Genomic DNA, 19,465 nt, shown 5'->3' on the forward strand with positions numbered 1-19,465 from the left:
CTCTTGCCCTCAATTTTCCCCAGCATCAAGGTCTTTTCCAATGAGTCAGCTCTTTGCATCAGGAGGCCAAAGTATTGGAGCTTCAGCTTCAACATCAGTCCTTCCAATGAATATTCAGGACTGATTTCCTTTAGGATGGAATGATTTGATCTTCTTGTAGTCCAAGGGACTCTCAAGAGTCTTCTCCAACACCACAGTTTGAAAGCATCAATTCTTTGGCACTCAGCCTTCTTTATGGTCAAACTCTCACATCCATCAGATCAGATCAGATCAGTCGCTCAGTCGTGTCTGACTCTTTGTGACCCCATGAATCACAGCACGCCAGGCCTCCCTGTCCATCACCAACTCCTGGAGTTCACCCAAACTCACGTCCATCGAGTCAGTGATGCCATCCAGCCATCTCATCCTCTGTCGTCCCCTTCTCCTCCTGCCCCCAATCCCTCCCAGCATCAGAGTCTTTTCCAATGAGTCAACTCTTCGCATGAGGTGGCCAAAGTACTGGAGTTTCAGCTTTAGCATCATTCCTTCCAAAGAAATCCCAGGGCTGATCTCCTTCAGAATGGACTGGTTGGATCTCCTTGCAGTCCAAGGGACTCTCAAGAGTCTTCTCCAACACCACAGTTCAAAAGCATCAATTCTTCAGTGCTCAGCCTTCTTCACAGTCCAACTCTCACATCCATACATGACCACAGGAAAAACCACAGCCTTGACTAGAGGAACCTTTGTTGGAAAAGTAATGTCTCTGCTTTTGAATATGCTATCTAGGTTGGTCATAACTTTCAAACCATAGCTTTGACTATATGGACCTTTGTCAGCAAAGTGATACCTCTGCTTTTTAAAACACTGTCTACGTTTGACATAGCTATTCTTCCAAGAAGTAAGTGTCTTTTAATTTCATGTGTCTTTTAATTCACCATCTGCATTGATTTTGGAGCCCCCCAAAAAGAAATATGACACTGTTTCAAAATTTCCCCCATCTACTTTCCATGAAGTGGTAGGACCAGCTATGTTCCAATACAAAATTAAAACTTTTCAAAAAGATGTGGTACATATGTACAATGGAATACTATTCAGCTATAAAAAAGAATGGAGTAATGCCATTTGCAGAAACATGGAGGAGCCAGAGATTATCACACTAAGTAAAGTTGGAGAATGGCAAATATCATATGCTATCACTTACATGTGGAATCTAAAATACAATACAAGTAAACTTATTTACAACAGAAACAGACTCACAAACACACAAAACAATGTTATGGTTATCAAAGAGGAAAGGAGGTGAGAGAGGGATAAATTAGTTCAGGATTAGCTGATACACACTGCTGTATATAAAATAGATAAACAACAAAATCCTACTCTATACCACAGGGAACTATATTCAATATCCTATAATAAACCATAATGAAAAAGAATCTGAAAATGAACATATATATATGTATAACTAAATCACTTTGGTGTATACCAAAAATTAATGCAATACTCTAAGTCAACTGTACATCAATACAAAATTTAAAACTACAGAGAGGTATAGAAGAGTAATAACAAATGTGTAAATGCCACAATGGCATGGATATACCTAAGGAGATTACTCATATATTGTTCCTATACAATAAAAATCTACTGAGTAAATGAATAAATTAGGATGTTCTCTTTTATGAAGGTGGGACTCTAATTATAGAAATTCTAAAAAATATTACTGAACAATGAATTCACCTATGCATAAAGTTTCTATTCCAAGGAAATTATTTCATGTTTCAGATATTTTGAATGGGAACAGATATCAAGCTGATGGTAGAAAACTGAAAATATCCTCACTTCCTGTCTCAGACCTTGTCCTTGCCCTTTTCCCTATTATTCTTTTCCTATGGCTGTCTTTTCTCCCTAGGTTAAGAACAATAACAATTAACAAACAAACAAAAAAATAGTTTTTAATAACCTCTCTCCTCTCAAGGCTAACCTCTTCACTGAATTATAATTTTACAAACAAATCGAAAGCACATGACTTTTAAGTACATGGTTTCACTTTTAGGAAGTCTGAGCTCTGAGTGTTTCAGGCCAGGGTCATTCACTGAATTTGTGCAAACATGGCAGATGGGAAGTGAGTCTTCTCATAGTACAGGAAGACCCAGTTAGGGGTGCTCAAATGATAATTTTCATTGTTTCATTTTTAACATTAAAACTGAATAAGATCATAGAAATTGTGGACTTGTGGATACAGTGGGAGAAGGAAAGGGTGGGACGAATTGAGAGTAGATTGACATATATACACTACCCTGTGTAAAATAGCTAGCTAGCGGGAAGCTGCCGTATGACACAGAGAATTCAGATTGGTGTTCCGTGATGACCTAGAGGGCTGAGACGGGGGAGGGAGGCTCAAGATAGGGGGAATACATGTATACTTACAGCTGACTCATGCTGTTATACAGCAAACACCAACACAACATTGTAAAGCAGTTGTGTGTGTGTGTGTGTGTGTGTGTTAGTTGTTCAAGTCGTGTTCAGCTCTTTGTGACCCCATGAACTGTAGCCTGCCAGGCTCTTCTGTCCATGGCATTTTCTCCTCCATTTAAAAAAATTAAAACACAATAGTCAACACAAAAATTAAAAAAAAAAAAAAAAAACAACTGAATGAGACCAGCTGTTCCCAAGACTAAACAGTAACTTCTGAGGCAAATGAAACTGCAAGCTATTCAATTTGGAAGGTGATGGAATTGGGTTTGCTTCTGCAATCTGATTATGCAAGCGTAAGAACTATAAAATAAAATCTGTCAGGAACAAAAATTACAGACTAATTTAGGCACCCATCTTCCCAAAGGCAGAAAAGAAGTTTGTGGTCTTCTATGTATGTTTTTCTGTGTCTTTCAAGTTCCTACAAGATTTATCTGAGGTTAGAGAAACATATTAGCTTATATTTGACAAGTTTCTTATTAAAAGCTATTTAATTTGCTTTTTGTTTACAGTCCAGAAGGAGAAAACTGTGGCCAGAAGCTCTTCATTTTGTAAATGGGCTCAAAACATTCCATACCTCAGTATTTATACATCTGATATGCTTTTGTCAATAAAGCAGTTAAACTATTGAAATCCAAGGAAAGTGCAAACATTTCATTTTTCCTACTGGTGGTTTAGTGAAAATCTTTTACATTTTTCCAAACTATGGCATTAGAGAACCTAGCATTTGTGGCTTCTTACCATGGGATGGAGTCGGTTTTGAAGGGAGAGCCGTGGAAAGGAGACAGAAAAAAACTATGGTGACAAATAATATATATTTTATATTAGAGATCAAACAATTACAGATTTCCCTAGTGGAGATATATATCTCATGACTTAGAGATAGCAAAGAAATAAAATCTAAATATTTATGTAGTACTAGCCCAATTGTTGGGAGAAGGCAACCCACTCCAGTACTGTTGCCTGGAAAATCCCATGGATGGAGGAGCCTGGTGGGCTGCAGTCCATGGGGTCGCTAAGAGTCGGACACGACTAAGTGACTTCACTTTCACTTTCCACTTTCATGCATTGGAGAAGGAAATGGCAACCCACTCCAGTGTTCTTGCCTGGAGAATCCCAGGGACAGGGGAGCCTGGTGGGCTGCAGTCCATGGGGTCTCACAGAGTCGGACACGACTGAAGAGACTTAGCACCAGCAGCAACAGCCCAATTGTTAGCCTTATATAGCACTGTTCCTTTCTTTGGCATGCTAATACCATTTTTGCTTTGGAAAATTATTCTTTTCAAAGCATAATACTATAGTCATATATCATTTTTAAATACATAGTTCCAAAATCAGTGATTTATGACTAGGAATTAAAGTACCTGGTAACAGCAAGATTGAAGGGTTTGAGGTTGCAAGTATAAAAGAGCATACTAATAATTATTTCTATATTAAGGATTGTAGGTATGATGGTATAGATAATGGTAACTAGTTTCTTTACCATCTGACCCATGAAAGATGTCCAAAAAGTATTAGTCACTCAGTCATGTCTGACTCTTTTGTGATCCCATGAACAGTAGCCTTCCATGCACCTCTGTCCATGGGATTTCCTAGGCAAGAATACTGCTGCAGTGGGTAGCCGTTCCCTTCTCCAGGAGATCTTCCCAACCCAGGGATCGAACCCAGGTCTCTTGCATTGCAGGTGGGTTCTTTACCATCTGAGCTACCAGGGAAATCTGATAATTATTTATATATTAAGGATTACAGGTATGATGGTATAGGAAATGGTAACTAATTAAATGGTAACTAGTTAACTTAGGATAAATTGAATTATGCTATAGTAGCAAACAACTTCAAGACTTCAGTGGTTTAACACAACAAAAGCTTACCATCTCAGAAAAGTCATCTGAGTGTCCAGGCAACAAACTCTCCCTGCTCTGACTCAGCATTCCAGCCTGTTTATGGCACTTAAATATCAACATGTGATTCCACAATTTTGATGGCAAGAGGAATATTCTGGAGAATCTCACAATGATAGCTAAATGCTTCCACCCTGACACTTATGCTCACATTTTACTGGCGAAAACAAGGTTAATGGCCACAATGCCCCCACCTCGAGTATACACAGGAGAGAACCAGGAATACTGCTGAGAAGTATTAATGTTTACACTCTTCCACCTATGCAAAGAAAACTCTAGAGAAGATATGGAAACATATAAGAAAAAGTTATAGCACACAGTGCTAAAGCATTCTGCAGAGGAGTTAAGAGAGTTAAGAGAAGTAGGACTGTAAGATTAATCTCGACTGATTCAAAAAATGAACAAAAGTCCCTCAGCTTGACTATCTAAATTTCCCAGCTCCCTCATACTCACTTGAAAAAGAGAGTGACTATGGAAAATAATATTTGATCTATTTGGTACTCAATGTATTTTCAGATTAAAATGTCAAATTTTTTTTTAATTTTCTTTTATTTTTAAACTTTACATAACTGTATTAGTTTTGCCAAATATCAAAATGAATCCGCCACAGGTATACATGTGTTCCCCATCCTGAACCCTCCTCCCTCCTCCCTCCCCATTCCATCCCTCTGGGTCGTCCCAGTGCACCAGCCCCAAGCATCCAGTATCGTGCATTGAACCTGGACTGACAACTCATTTCATTTTTAAAAACAAACTGGGGAAAAGAAATTTATAGATGAAACTGCTGCAGTTAGGAATCGGGTCATTAATCACTTTTAACTAAACAATATAGACTATGATCAGAAACTTCTCTGTCAAACATTGAGGGAAGAAAGTTAATGGTACACAGAGAGCCATTTAGTGTAACAGTTTTTATCTTAGAAAACAAAGTAAAAAATCTTTGAAAATTAAAAAAAAAGTTTTAAAGGAAGAAGTCATATTAGACAAGAGTTTGAACTATTTCATATTCTTTCATATTTAATATTTGCAGTGAAAACTTCTGAGGCTTAACGCTAATAGTTTCAGTGAAGATTCATTTTTAAAAGGGCCCCAAGCTGCAGTTAAATAATGATCTTCAACAATGGGAACTATTTCCAGCTAAAAGCTGGGCAGCACTATGACATTCAGGGACCCTTAACACATTGTGGACCCCTTCTTCCATCAATAAATAGAAAAAAATGTATTTTTCAACTGTTTTTGTATAATTAAAATATAACAGACTGGTATATTTTCTCATTTTACTTTCATGAACTCCTAAGAGTATCATGGACTCGAGGTCCTATGCTTAATGGATACTTTGGCCCTGGCTAAGGCCACACTGCCAATTCAAGAAAGAATGACAAGTGTTCATCGAACAGACCCTGACTTACAGAGGAAAGAATGCCTCTATCTTGTATTATCACTGATGTGTAGAAAATTTTTTTACATGATAGAAAAAATAAAGACTGTCTTCATCATACAAGTGTTGATCTTTCGGTTGCTGTTGGAATGGAAGCATTATCTTATATCCTTAGCAACTCAAATTGTGAATACAGTAAATTTTGAAGTAATTATGTATACTTTTACTCGAGTAGTAACAGTGGACAATTAGAATATGTTTTCAGTTTTTCTTCCAACACTCCCAGTGTCTACAGTTCCTCAGAATTATGTGGATATCTCTGTGGATACGTGTCTTTACACTTAAGTGAATAGTTTGTTTTTTTAAATCGAGTTTAATAATACAAATGAGGATATCAATGAGTGCTCTCATTTGTTGATATGACAGGTCAGCTGATTCACTGGTTATATAATTTATTACTTAAAGAAATGAAAATTAATAGTGTTGACATTTTCCTTTGTGGTGAGAGATTATGAACATCTTAAAAACAATATTCTACTAGCTTTCCAAAAGCCAATAAAGAACTATGTACAGGATAGCATTTGAGGAAACAGAAGGTGTAGTAATTCAGCTTCATGTAAACAACATTGACCAATTTCAACAAAACAGTAAGAACAAAAATGTAAAGGAAGTAGATTGTCCATTCCCTTCTCCAGGGATAACAGGAAGAGCTGTAACATAAATAAACTATTAAATATAATCTGGTGAGTTACTAATTTAGTGCAGTTATAATAAATATACACTTTTTACAAAATGACTGCATTAGAGGGAATTGGGGTTATTTCTTGCAGACTCCTTTACCACCCCACCCCCAAGGATTACTTAAGGAAACACATGTTTGGCTGGCATGTGGAGCTAGGACGGTCTGGAATTCACTGAGCAGCTTCCAAAGACAGCATTTACCTTGTCCGGCCTCAAGCAACGAATGATAAGCATCCTTTGAAACTCAATCGTTTTATCTTCCCAATCATCAGGAAAAACCTCATGATGTGGTTCCTAAAATGACAGTGGATATAATTTAATATTATTTGGAAGACTTAATAAAAACCCCAAAACCCAGTATTTTGACTTTTAAATTGAGTTTAAAGAAAACATAAAATGATTAAATGAAATTAAGAATGCTAATGTAAATTTTATTAGGTTGGGGCAAAGCTATGAAATAAGAAATAAAAAGAAAATTTTAACTGCCACATAAAATCAAAACTAAGACATTAAATAAGTAGGTTAGTGTCAATATGAACATTAATCAATAGCACAAATGCTTCCTGTTACTACGATAAATGTGCATTAGGAGAATTTTTCCCATTATTTCTCCAAAGGCATTTCAAACCCTGCCAACTAACTACTCTCATTTAGTTCAGTTCAGTCGCTCCGTCGTGTCCAACTCTGCGACCCCATGAAAAGCGGCACGCCAGGCCTCCCTGTCCATCACCAACTCCCGGAGTTTACCCAAACTCATGTTCATTGAGTTGGTGATGCCATCCAACCATCTCATCCTCTGTCGTCCCCTTCTCCTCCTGCCCTCAATCTTTCCCAGCATCAGGGGCTTTTCAAATGAGTCAGCTCTTCGCATCAGGTGGCCAAAGTATTGGAGTTTCAGCTTCAGCATCAGTCCCTCCAATGAAGACCCAGGACTGATCTCCTTTAGGATGGACTGGTTGGATCTCCTTGCAGTCCAAGGGACTCCCAAGAGTCTTCTCCAACACTACAGTTCAAAAGCATCAATTCTTCAGCTCTCAGCTTTCTTTATAGTCCAACTCAAACATCCATACATGACTACTGGAAAAACCATAGCCTTGACTAGATGGACCTTTGTTGTCAAAGTAATGTCTCTGCTTTTGAATATGCTGTCTAGGTTGGTCATAACTTTCCTTCCAAGGAGTAAGCGTCTTTTAATTTCATGGCTGCAATCACCATCTGCAGTGATTTTGGAGCCCAGAAAAATAAAGTCTGACACTGTTTCCACTGTTTCCCCATCTATTTGCTGTGAAGTGATGGGACCGGATGCCATGATCTTAGTTTTCTGAATGTTGAGTTTTAAGCCAACTTTTTCACTCTCCTCTTTCACTTTCATCAAGAGGCTCTTTAGTACTTCTTCACTTTCTGCCATAAGGGTGGTGTCATCTGCACATCTAAGGTTATTGATATTTCTCCTGACAATCTTGATTCCAGCTTGTGCTTCATCCAGCCCAGCATTTCTCATTATGTACTCTGCATGTAAATTAAATAAGCAGGGTGACAATATACAGCCTTGACGTACTCCTTTTCCTATTTGGAACCACTTTGTTGTTCCATGTCCAGTTCAAACTGTTGCTTCCTGACACGCATACAGGTTTCTCAAGAGGCAGTTTCAGGTGGTCTGGTATCCCCATCTCTTTCAGAATTTTCCCCAGTTTATTGTGATCCATACAGTCAAAGGCTTTGGCATAGTCAATAAAGCAGAAGTAGATGTTTTTCTGGAACTCTCTTGCTTTTTTGATGATCCAGTGGATCTTGGCAATTTGATCTCTGGTTCCTCTGCCTTTTATAAAACCAGCTTGAACATCTGGAAGTTCATGGTTCACGTATTGCTGAAGCCTGGCCTGGAGAATTTTGAGCATTACTTTAGTAGCGTGAGATGAGTGCAATTGTGCGGTAGTTTGAGCACTCCTTGGCTTTGCCTTTCTTTGGGATTGGAATGAAAACTGACCTTTTCCAGTCCTGTGGCCACTGCTGAGTTTTCCAGATTTGCTGGCATATTGAGGGCAGCACTTTCACAGCATCATCTTTCAGAATTTGAAATAGCTCAACTGAAATTCCATCACATCCACTAGCTTTGTTCGTAGTGATGCTTCCTAAGGCCACCTTACTTCACATTCCAGGATGTCCAGCTCTAGGTGAGTGTGAGTGATCACATCTTCGTGATTATCTGGGTCGTGAAGGTCTTTTTTGTACAGTTCTTCTGTGTATTCTTGCCACCTCTTTTTAATATCTTCTGCTTCTGTTAGGTCCGTACCATTTCTGTCCTTTATTGAGCCCATCTTTGCATGAAATGTTCCCTTGGTATCTCTAATTTTCTTGAAGAGATCTCTAGTCTTTCCCATTCTATTGGTTTCCTCTATTTCTTTGCAGTGATTGCTGAAGAAGGCTTTCTTATCTCTCCTTGCTATTCTTTGGAACTCTGCAATCAAATGGGTATATCTGTAAGGCCTCCCCAGACAGCCATTTTGCTTTTTTGCATTTCTTTTTCTTGGAGATGATCATGATCCCTGTCTCCTGTACAATGTCATGAACCTCTGTCCATAGTTCATCAGGCACTCTGTCTATCAGATCTAGTCCCTTAAATCTATTTCTCATTTCCACTGTATAGTTATAAAGGATTTGATTTAGGTCATACCTGAATGGTCTAGTGGTTTTCTCCACTTTCTTTAATTTAAGTCTGAATTTGGCAATAAGGAGTTCATGATCTGAGCCAGAGTCAGCTCCCGGTCAATATCACAGTAATCCAAGTCTATGCCCCAGCCAGTAATGCTGAAGAAGCTTAAGTTGAATGGTTCTATGAAGACCTACAAGACCTTCTAGAACTAACACCCCGAAAAGATGTCCTTTTCATTATAGGGGACTGGAATGCAAAAGTAGGAAGTCAAGAAACACCTGGAGTAACAGGCAAATTTGGCCTTGGAGTACAGAATGAAGCAGGGCAAAGGCTAACAGAGTTCTGCCAAGAGAACACACTGGTCATAGCAAACACCCTCTTCCAACAACACAAGAGAAGATTCTACACATGGACTCACCAGATGGTCAACACCGAAATCAGACTGATTATATCCTTTGCAGCCAAAGATGGATAAGCTCTATATAGTCAGCAAAAACTACTCTCATTATCTATTACAAAAATAAACATTTATTGCAAACAAAGAAGGCTATGCATTACTTTTTATTTTGATAAATTTTGATAACCTTTTCAAGAAAGGAATATTTTCAAATGTGTATACTAAGGAAGGGGCTTCCCAGGTGGCACAGTGGTAAAGAATCCACCTGCCAATACAGGTGACTCAAGAGACTCAAGTTGGATCCCTGGATTAGGAAGATTCCCTGGAGTAGGAAATAGCAACTTGTTCCAGTATTCCTACCTAGAAAATTCCAAGGACAGAGGAGCCTGGCAGGCTACAGAGTTGCAGGCTACAGGTTGCAGAGTTAGACATGACTGAGCACATGCGCGTTCCTTTCCCCCCTACACACACAATGTAAAGAAGCAGCCAAAGAATGTTATTAAAAATATGCAAGAAGAGATGTATCAAGATCCCAAGAGGAGGAATACACATGGGAAAATAAGAACCTTGCATTTTTGAAACAGCTGGGAAAGCTATGGTATCTCAGGTCAGAAATCTCCATGCTTCAGCATAGGAAAATTTCTATTTAAACTGGACTCAACTACATACAAAAACATATTTGCCTCTGGAAAAAGTATTTTTATTATTAACAAGGATCAATCCAAAAGAGATCCAAACTAAAATATTTAAATTCATGTGCAGACACATTCTATCATGTATAGTACAATAAACAGGTCACCAAAGTGTTCTCCATGCATCCTGATTTTTCTCCCCTCCAACCCCCCACCCCACAAAAGAACTGTTGCATATTAAGCCCAAGGAAAGAAAAATATCAAAAAAGTAGAAACACTAGAAAAAAATAACCGGGAATCACAATGTTAGCCCTTGTGCTAAGGAAAAAAAGTGAAGGAAGGCAACAATTTGTTTATATTCCAGAAGGGAAACTGAGCATCATGGTATATGTTAGCTACAGTAATCTCCAACTAGCAAGATCAGGTCTCATGAAAATTATTTGGGAACTATTATTTTTTCCCTCTCGTCAAATGACAAAAATATTTATTAGTTTGTGCCCTGTGTTCAGAAAATCTAAACAAAACCTGTTCTACAAAATTTTAAGTCATCTGCCATTATGACTGCCAAAGTCTAAGTTGATAATAAAAACCTGGCATGGAAATCCAAAAAGAATAATTTTAAGGACCATGCAACTTTTTTGCATCTTTACAGATTCCAAGGAATTTAAAGAGAAGTGCAAACAGAACCAATTAGAAAGTGGGGATAGCCTAATCGAAACATTATATTTGACCAGCTGTTTAATGCTTACTTACAGACAAGAATAAATTATTTGACATTATTTTCTCCATTTAAAAACTTTGAAACAAGCAAGAGAGTTAAAAACATACCAAACTGTCATATACTTTTTTCCATCCATCCTTTAAGCGCATAAACTCCCGACGAATGTTTTTGAAGGCAGGCAAATCGTCCAGTCGACATATTTCATCCCAAGATTTTTGAGGAAGCCATGTACAAGGGTTGGCATGAGGATTATCCAGGCCAATGCCACCAGTTAACAGAAATCTCCACTCAGCTTTATTAATCTTTGGAAAACAAAGTAGCGTGAAGAGTCAGAAATGAGTTCATCATATACATAGGTAACTTACAACCATTTAAAAAAAATTGACTGATTTTCAAGTTTCAAATATCTCCCCATAAAATTCTAGTTATTGGTATAGGTCAGTATTGATTCATAAGAAATCAATGTATTCATTATAACTAGTTTTCAGAATAGTTCCATTTTAGAGAGCTACTTGTTGATAATTTTCCTCCAGAATTTCTGATCTAAACATGGAAATCTGAATTTTATTCTTTTTTAATATATGCCTTCCAAAATGACTGCTAAGAGTTTTATTGTCTGTAAAAGTTGTGGGAAGACAGAAAGCCATGTATCTGCCATGTTTTCAATTATTTTCTATAAAATATAATGAGTTACTGCTATGAAATTTTTGCAAGAAATACTAAAATGTTTCTTCAAAATTCAACTAATACTTCACCATATGAACTTAATAAAGCTTAAACACATGTGTATAAAATAATGAATTTACACACCTCTCTTCCATTCTTAAAGCGCTTCCCATATTTTAAGTAAACAGATTTGAAACATAGCTAAAATTATTGAATGGTATTGTTAAGCCCAATGGTTAGATTTGACAAACTTGCAAAAGTTCCTAAAAACATGACCATTTATACTATTACTTGGGGTACATATAATCAATACATTTAGTAAGTTTATATGCATCCTTATATATGAGATTCTGACAGAAACTATTTTAAGCTAAACCATACAAAAATTTAAGTAGTAATAGTTACATAAGGAATTCCGCTTAATTTATTTTTCACCTCTGTGAAATTCAGTCTAGTTGTGATATCTTGCCTTCACTATAATAATTGCTAATTATTAACAATACTTTTATATATATTCCCACACAAATTCATAAATTAATGAATTCACATTAATACTTTCTCTCCATAAATTAAAACAGTACTGACCAATCGCTCATGTATCAGCAGATTTACAGTTAGACAAAAGGAAAAAAGTAGTTTATCCTTTTCAAAGAGGGATCGGCAGATGTTAACATAAAGGGAATAAGTGAAGTGATCCTTGAGAATTTGAAGCCTAAGGGTCAACAGAAAGAAAAGTAAATAAAAATGCATTATTGTCTCAAAAAATGCTCTTGGGGAAACCTATTATAAACCATTTAGATGTGTGTTTTTCTAATAAACTTTCTGGTTAATTATTCCCAAAACAAATCAAGGATTCTCATTAACTGGGGGCACCAATTTGAGAGTTACACAATGTAGGAATACTTCAGTAGAATTGCATTTTTACCATCAACTGACTTTTTTTTAACAAAACTTAATCTTCCTTATGGAAAAAAGGTCAATGCATGGTATATTAATCTATTACATTTAACAGTTTTTGGACTATTTAAAACTATAAAACATTTCTTGGGGTAAAACTGGATTTCCATATTTCATAAACTTTTACATATGTTCTATATGATATATTATTATAAATGAACAGACTAAAGTTAATAGTTTCTTTATTAAATTAAGTTTAGACGAGGGCTACTCTGTTTATAAATCCATAAAAGCTGGACTAATAATACAACTTGATAAACTACATTTTTATTTACCACATAGACAAGTCATAGAAATATGAATAATCACAATATTTGCAACTAACAACATCCTAGTAAATGCTAACTTGTGCGATTGGTATTCATAGTAAGCCTTAACATGAGAAAAATTATTATTTTCAATGCTGATGTGTGATACAGTGTTTAAGGTATTCATGCTCCCTCTGATGAATTTGTTCATTTGAATAACCTTACAGAAAAGGAATTTATATCAGGAGTCTGAAAGAAGTGAACACATTTGTCCTAATTTGGGGATTTAGCCAAAGGAAAAAATTGATGATGGTGACATTTATATTTATTACTGTGTTATTTATAATACAAAAGCTGGAGACTACTTGAAATCTTACAATAAGAAAATTATGAAGAAAATTATGGTGCATTCATTAAAAGTATATTGTACAGCTGCTAAAAATTATATTTCAAAAGAATATTTAATAACATCGGAAAATTATCTTGACAGAAGTAGAAGGGAAAGAAAAATTTCTGTGTGTGCACACAGGCATGTGTGATCTTGCATGTATTTTTGAGAGTGAGAGTCAGAGAGATTGATTTCAGTGTGGTTCCTGTAACAAAGTTATATTCTAGTTAGATTTTTGTTTCTGTATTTTTTTGCTACAGTCATTTATTTTCCATAATAAATTCTAATGCATTAAAATTTTATAAAGACAGATGATTCCAATTATTATGGTTACTTCATAGTATATACATAATATTTATATATTAGTTATAACATTTGTTTGGTATTATTAAATAATTATTATGAATAGTAACTATCAGAATACAAACAAAAAAAGATATTTTTATCTCTCATGAAAGAAAATTAGAAATAATTTTAGACCAATATTAAGACTTTCCAACAATTTAGTAGTCTACTGTTAATAGTCATATCCTTTCTATGCTTTTGTTTTAGCTATAAACTAATCAGTGCCCAGAGACCACAGGTTATCTAATGTTTTTTTGTCCAGCTTTATTGAGGTATGATTGATAAGTAAAAATTGTACATATTTAACAGATTATCTGATGTTTATCAATGATTGACAAATAAAAAAATGACTTCTATGAGAACTCTAATTTCTGAATGAGATCTTGCTTCCTCCTACTTTTTACTTAAAAATAAAAAAAGGAAGATTAAACAAGATTACTAGTAGAGTCTCCCTTGTGGTAGCCATTTTGGAACTCTATTTGGCAATATTTATTAAAATGAAACATATACATACTCTGTTATGATCAATTCCACTCCTGGATATGTACTTACCAGATAAATGTACATACAAAAGCCACATACAAGAGTGTACAAGACAGCAAAAATTCGTAACGGCTCCAAACTGGAAGCTACCCAAATGTCCTCAGCAGTAGAATGAATGAAAAATTTGTGGTATAGTGAAAGGACAAATAAAAATAAGAGGCCCAATCTTTTTATACTGAAAATGTTAAGACGAGATTTCCCTCTCCTCTTTTTCCTTAGAGCATTTACTTTTGAAAGTTTAAAATTATAAGTACCTTCTCTTTGAAATATAGGTAGGCTTTTTGTCAACTTTACGACCCAGGAATGTCCCTTCTGAAGATCTGAGAGCCATTTTCATGGGCTGACTTCATGCGCATCTGACTCTGAGCTGCCAAACTACATCCTATCATAAAGATAAGACATTTGTTTTTCCTCTGGATGAAGCCAGTTTGCTAAAGTCGGGAAAGTTAGATTTCTCTCTTTGTACTCTCTTAGTGGACTGCTGCTGGTGCTGCAGATCACATTCTAATTTAATACTTAATCAGTAAAAAATTGTTTTCTTTCTCAACTACTTTGTGGAGAAATTTTCTGGATTGGGAGAAGATTTGCTTTTACACTTCCCCAACAATATAGGAGCATAGGGAATGCGCCCATATTTAACAATGAAAGTGAATAAACCACTTCTTTGCACTGTGCAAAACAATATAAATTTCATAAACACAATGTTAAGTGCAAGATGTCAGATAAAAAAGAGCACAGACCATGTAATTCCATTTAAATAGCATTCTAAATTAGGCAACACTCATCTCTAGCATTGAAAAGTCAGGACAGTGATTACCTGGGGGGATGTGGGTTATAGTGACTAGAAGGGGACATGGAGTGGTTTCTGGGCCATTGATAATGTCCTATGCCTTGACCTGGATATTAGTTACGCAGGTGTGCTCACATAAAATTTTATTTTGCAAATGCTTCTGATTTCTGCATGTTTCTCTATGTATAGTAATAACTTCAAAGTTTTCAAATGTACTTTTTAATATTTACTCTTTGGTTCCAGAATTATATTTCTAAGATCACTGTAGTCATAAATATGATTTTCATTGTTTCCAAATGAAAGGATTTTAACTAAAAAGAAAAAGGCACATTTTGTTTTCTGGACTTCATTCAAATCTTACATCTGGGTAAAAGAATTTGATTTTCTATAAATTGTAAGGGGCTATATTATAGGTATGAAGAAAGAGATATCATATCTGTGAGTAAATACTAATTTCATATAAATGAGATAGTAAAGGAATCAGTAACTATTTTTAAAGTCTAAAATTGCCCAAATTTATAAAACTTATATACAAAATAGGTCTTTAAGAGAAAAATCAGTTTTTCTCTAGACTCCAACAGATTTTAAATTAATTAAAATGATAACACTCTGGTAGTCTTGTTTTAATCAAGATAGAAATTAAGAACTGCGATGAAAAGCAGAACATCATTTACTGTGTCACTCTATGTGATTAGCTCTGTGATAAGTTCTAGATTCTAGGAATATTAAAAAAAAATTATTGCCTCAGACAACTCAGAATCTAATGTGAAAACCAGACATACTTGTTCAAGTAAGTAACATAATGCAAATGGCTGGGAACTTTCATAAGAAAGGTCACTTAAATTTCTGTTTTCTGTATTTCAGTAATCCTTGCGCACCTTGAAAATGTCAGATAATGAGAGAAATATTTTCAAATTTCATAATATAAAGAGAAACTTTTAAACTCTACCATCGTGCATTCCTTCCCTAAAGATATCCTCTTCCTCCCTTTCTTCTCTTTCTCGTGGGCAGGTATTTGAAAAGTTGTTTGCTAAGCCAAATATCAGTGTTATACCTTCATTATATACAGGCTTGTAAAATAATGAATGATACTAACCAAAGATTACTCAGTCTAAGAATATTTAAAATTTAGCAAAATTCTACCATGGTAAATGAAAGAATTCACTTTAGACTTAGGAGATGAGCATTTTGGACTTCTAAAAGGTAATTCTTAAATGTGAATGATATTAGTAAATTGACTTTCCTTTGTGAGTATGAACAGCTAGAAAACTGAAGTATCTAGCTCTGTGTTGATCAATAAAGTTATAAAGGGCAAAGATTGTAATTATTATCTCGTTCAAGAAATAATTTAATGTTAGACTCTATTAAAAACATGTTTTAACTGAGCTAAAGTTTATCTCACTGACAACAAAAAAAAAATGACATTTTTATTCTCTCATAGACTATTCCATTACTTATTTCAATAGCCAACAGAAAAATAGGTATTTATGAAATCAAATATCACAGTCGCAGCAGACTGTTTTTTTAAAACTTTTTTATCTGTCAGTTTTGTATATGTGTATATTAAAATGTGAATTTGTAACTTTTGGAATGCAAGCTCACAGAAAGTAAGAATTGTATCTTTTAGGGATATTACTTCCTCTTTCCATACCTCCAATCATAAATACATTTTGCAAATGATGAACAATGCTTCCTCTTTTCAGTATTACATTATAGCCCCATATCTCTGTAAACAATTTCCTGGAAGACTGAATTTGGACACATCTGTTCAATGTCTAACCCTCAAATTTATTTCTGTTCCAGTGATTAATCAAGTGCATTCTAGCTATATGGCTGTAAGGTGAACACCATGCTGAAACAACAGTGAAGGCCACCAATTACTACATTTCATGCATTAGTTATTATTTGTATTAATTAGTATTGGTTTTACGTACCTTTTTGACAAAATTTCTGACTTCTCTGAATTTTCAATAGACAGGATGAAAAGGTTAATAAACCAGGTCAGTGAGTATTGGTACATGGGCTCGATGTTTGCTAAATCAGCAATAGAAAAAAACAGGATGGTGGAATGAACGGCAATAGGTCGATAGCCCATGCGGGTGCTGTCAATCTTCTTCTCTGTCTCTTCGGCTACTTCCTGCTTTTGAGAAATCTCATTAGCCAAAGCCTTGGAGGAAGATAATATCTTAATGGCAGTTTCATCTTCTAATATATTGCCTTCCGAAGATGAAAGAACTTCTAAAATCTTGTCTTCTATTTCTTTTAACTGCCTGGAATAAAAAATATATATATTTCTCAGAAGAAGAAGAAATCATTAAAAATCACTTCATGTATATATTCTTTTATAAGAAACAGAGAGCATGTAATCTAAAGAAATACATCACATTGTGACAAATATCCGGAACGGTGATGCCATATAATTAATTTCTTATCTTGCAAAATGTCAAAAAGACAGGCCTTTCTGCTCCACTTCTCTTTCTAATGATCATTTATGTGGTAACTAGAGAGAGATAGTAAGCCATCTACTCCACCATCAAGTAGCTCAGCTCCTAATTGAATAGAAAGTATCACTCCATTTATTTCCTGAAATTTTTCATGACTTATAGGGCATTACCCTTTCTACCTATGATATAGATATTACAAGCAGAAAGTGATATGCAACATATTCATTCAGACTATGCTCCAGCAAAAACAGGTATCCTCAGCTACATAATGAATACTAAAACTTCTGTGGTAAAACTTCGTGGAATAGTTGAAAATACATTGCCTTGACTTGTGACAGGCCTTCTAATTCTTTCAGTGCCTGAGAACTTGTATGTAAAAATATACTCTGCAATGCAATTTTCCAAATTAACATACAGACTATAATACCTTTTATTTTCCACTCAAGTCTTTTCATTCAATGCACTTATTAAACCTAACAATGTAGATCTTTAATATGTACTTTGATTCTAAGTGATCTTGAAACAAGTTAAGAATAATTCTGTATTTTATATAATGTATAAAACCTTTTGTTTTCAGCTCCTTGTAATATTAAGGCTTGCTTTTCTTCTTCAAGATCTGGCCTTTCTCGTGCTACCACAATTCCCAAAAGCTGATCCTGCATCCCTTCAGAAGTGATCATGAAGTTTAACAGTGTCACCTGTAAATGAGAGTACACAATAATTGCATCAATATTTCTGTTGAGAAAGCCTCTGCTTATATGCTTCAAATTCTAGTCTTAAAGTTGACTCTAATATCACAGTAGTATACATGAAGGAGCTTCCCTGATGGTTCAGCACTAAAGAATCTGCCTGCAACGCAGGAGATGTGGGTTTAATTCCTGGGTTGGGAAGGTCCCCTGGAGGAGGAAATGGCAATCCACTACAGTATGCTTGCCTGAAAAATCCCATGGACAGAGGAGCCTGGTGAGCTACAGTCCATAGGGTTGCACAGAGTCAGACATGACTGAGTGACTGAGCACAGTATATATGAAAGGTAAATTTGTGGAGCCTGTGATTAAGGATATAGGCAAACTGGATTGTTGAATTAAAAACCTGCAAAAGTTTCTCATGGTCATAAATGTAATACTTCAGAGACTTGTGTTTGGTGATCAATTAATTCTTATTTCAAATTCGTCCAACTTCTGACAACCCATTAATCCTAAAATCAGTCAGAATCAGGCTGCAGGCCAACCTACATATTGGCTGGACCAGCTGATTTATGTTTTAAGGAGCCTCGTGGTGTCCAAAAGCAGAGGAGATAAGAGAAACAACCAGATATAAGAGAAAAAAGAACACAGTGATGACTTGTCATGAGTATATATTAGGTTTGCCAAAAAGTTCGTTTGGATTTTTCCTTAAGATGTTGCAGAAAAACCTAGGGGCTTCCCAGGTGGCTCATGGGAAAAGAATTGCCTGTCAAGCAGGAGACCAGGGTTCAATCCATGGGTCTGGAAGATCCTCTGAAGAAAGAAATGGCAACTCACTCCAGTATTCTTGCCTGCGAAATCCCATGGATGAGGAGTCTGGCGGGCTACAGTCCATGGGGTCACAAAGTGTTGGACACAACTTAGTGACTAAACAGCAACAGCAACCACAACATACTATAATATAATCATATCACAATATAGCACATTATATTGTATCATGTTAAAATATGATACTCAGCCACTGTTATGAACAAAGGAATACACAGTTCACCAGTATCCATCAAGATGCAGTCCGCTAACCCTGCTTCATCTCAGCATTTAATGGCTCTTACATACAGGTCTCTGCTGCCTGAGTCTTAAAGTTACCTCTCTCCTGAGTCTTTCCTATAAGTGGGAAAGTAATCATGCTTAGGTCTCTCTTTGTAAAAAGCAAAAAACAAATCATCCACACAATTTCTTTCAGCTCTTGAAGGATCTCTCTTTGTGCCTTCGTAACTATTAAATGCATAACTGAAAATGTTATTTGTATATTCTTTTGTTTCTGCCTCACTTCATTCCTTATCCCTCTACAATCTGCTCTCATTCCTGCCTCTACATACCCATCAATACTCACAGCAATAAATTATAGCAACTTTCTAGCTCTGGTCACCAATGGATCCAGAGGCCAATAAACACCTGATCTTGGCTTAATTTGACCTCCCTTGTTCCCCTGCTTTTTTAAGCATCTATTGTGCAGTCTTCTGCCTT

General features: G+C 35.8%; 1 protein-coding gene across 1 annotated transcript in view; it reads right to left on the reverse strand.

The window, feature by feature from the left end:
* Positions 1–19,465, reverse strand: part of DNAH7 (dynein axonemal heavy chain 7) — a 255,094-nt gene that overhangs the window by 37,414 nt on the left and 198,215 nt on the right. The window contains exons 50-54 of the mRNA XM_055572973.1: positions 17,817–17,950; positions 16,743–17,078; positions 12,123–12,249; positions 10,979–11,173; positions 6,670–6,762 (exon numbers count right to left, since the gene is read on the reverse strand). Of these exons, the coding sequence (XP_055428948.1) occupies positions 6,670–6,762; positions 10,979–11,173; positions 12,123–12,249; positions 16,743–17,078; positions 17,817–17,950 (885 nt within the window). The remainder of the gene's footprint in view (positions 1–6,669; positions 6,763–10,978; positions 11,174–12,122; positions 12,250–16,742; positions 17,079–17,816; positions 17,951–19,465) is intronic.

This window comes from Bubalus kerabau, chromosome 3, assembly GCF_029407905.1.
Source record: "Bubalus kerabau isolate K-KA32 ecotype Philippines breed swamp buffalo chromosome 3, PCC_UOA_SB_1v2, whole genome shotgun sequence".
Lineage (NCBI taxonomy): Eukaryota > Metazoa > Chordata > Mammalia > Artiodactyla > Bovidae > Bubalus > Bubalus kerabau.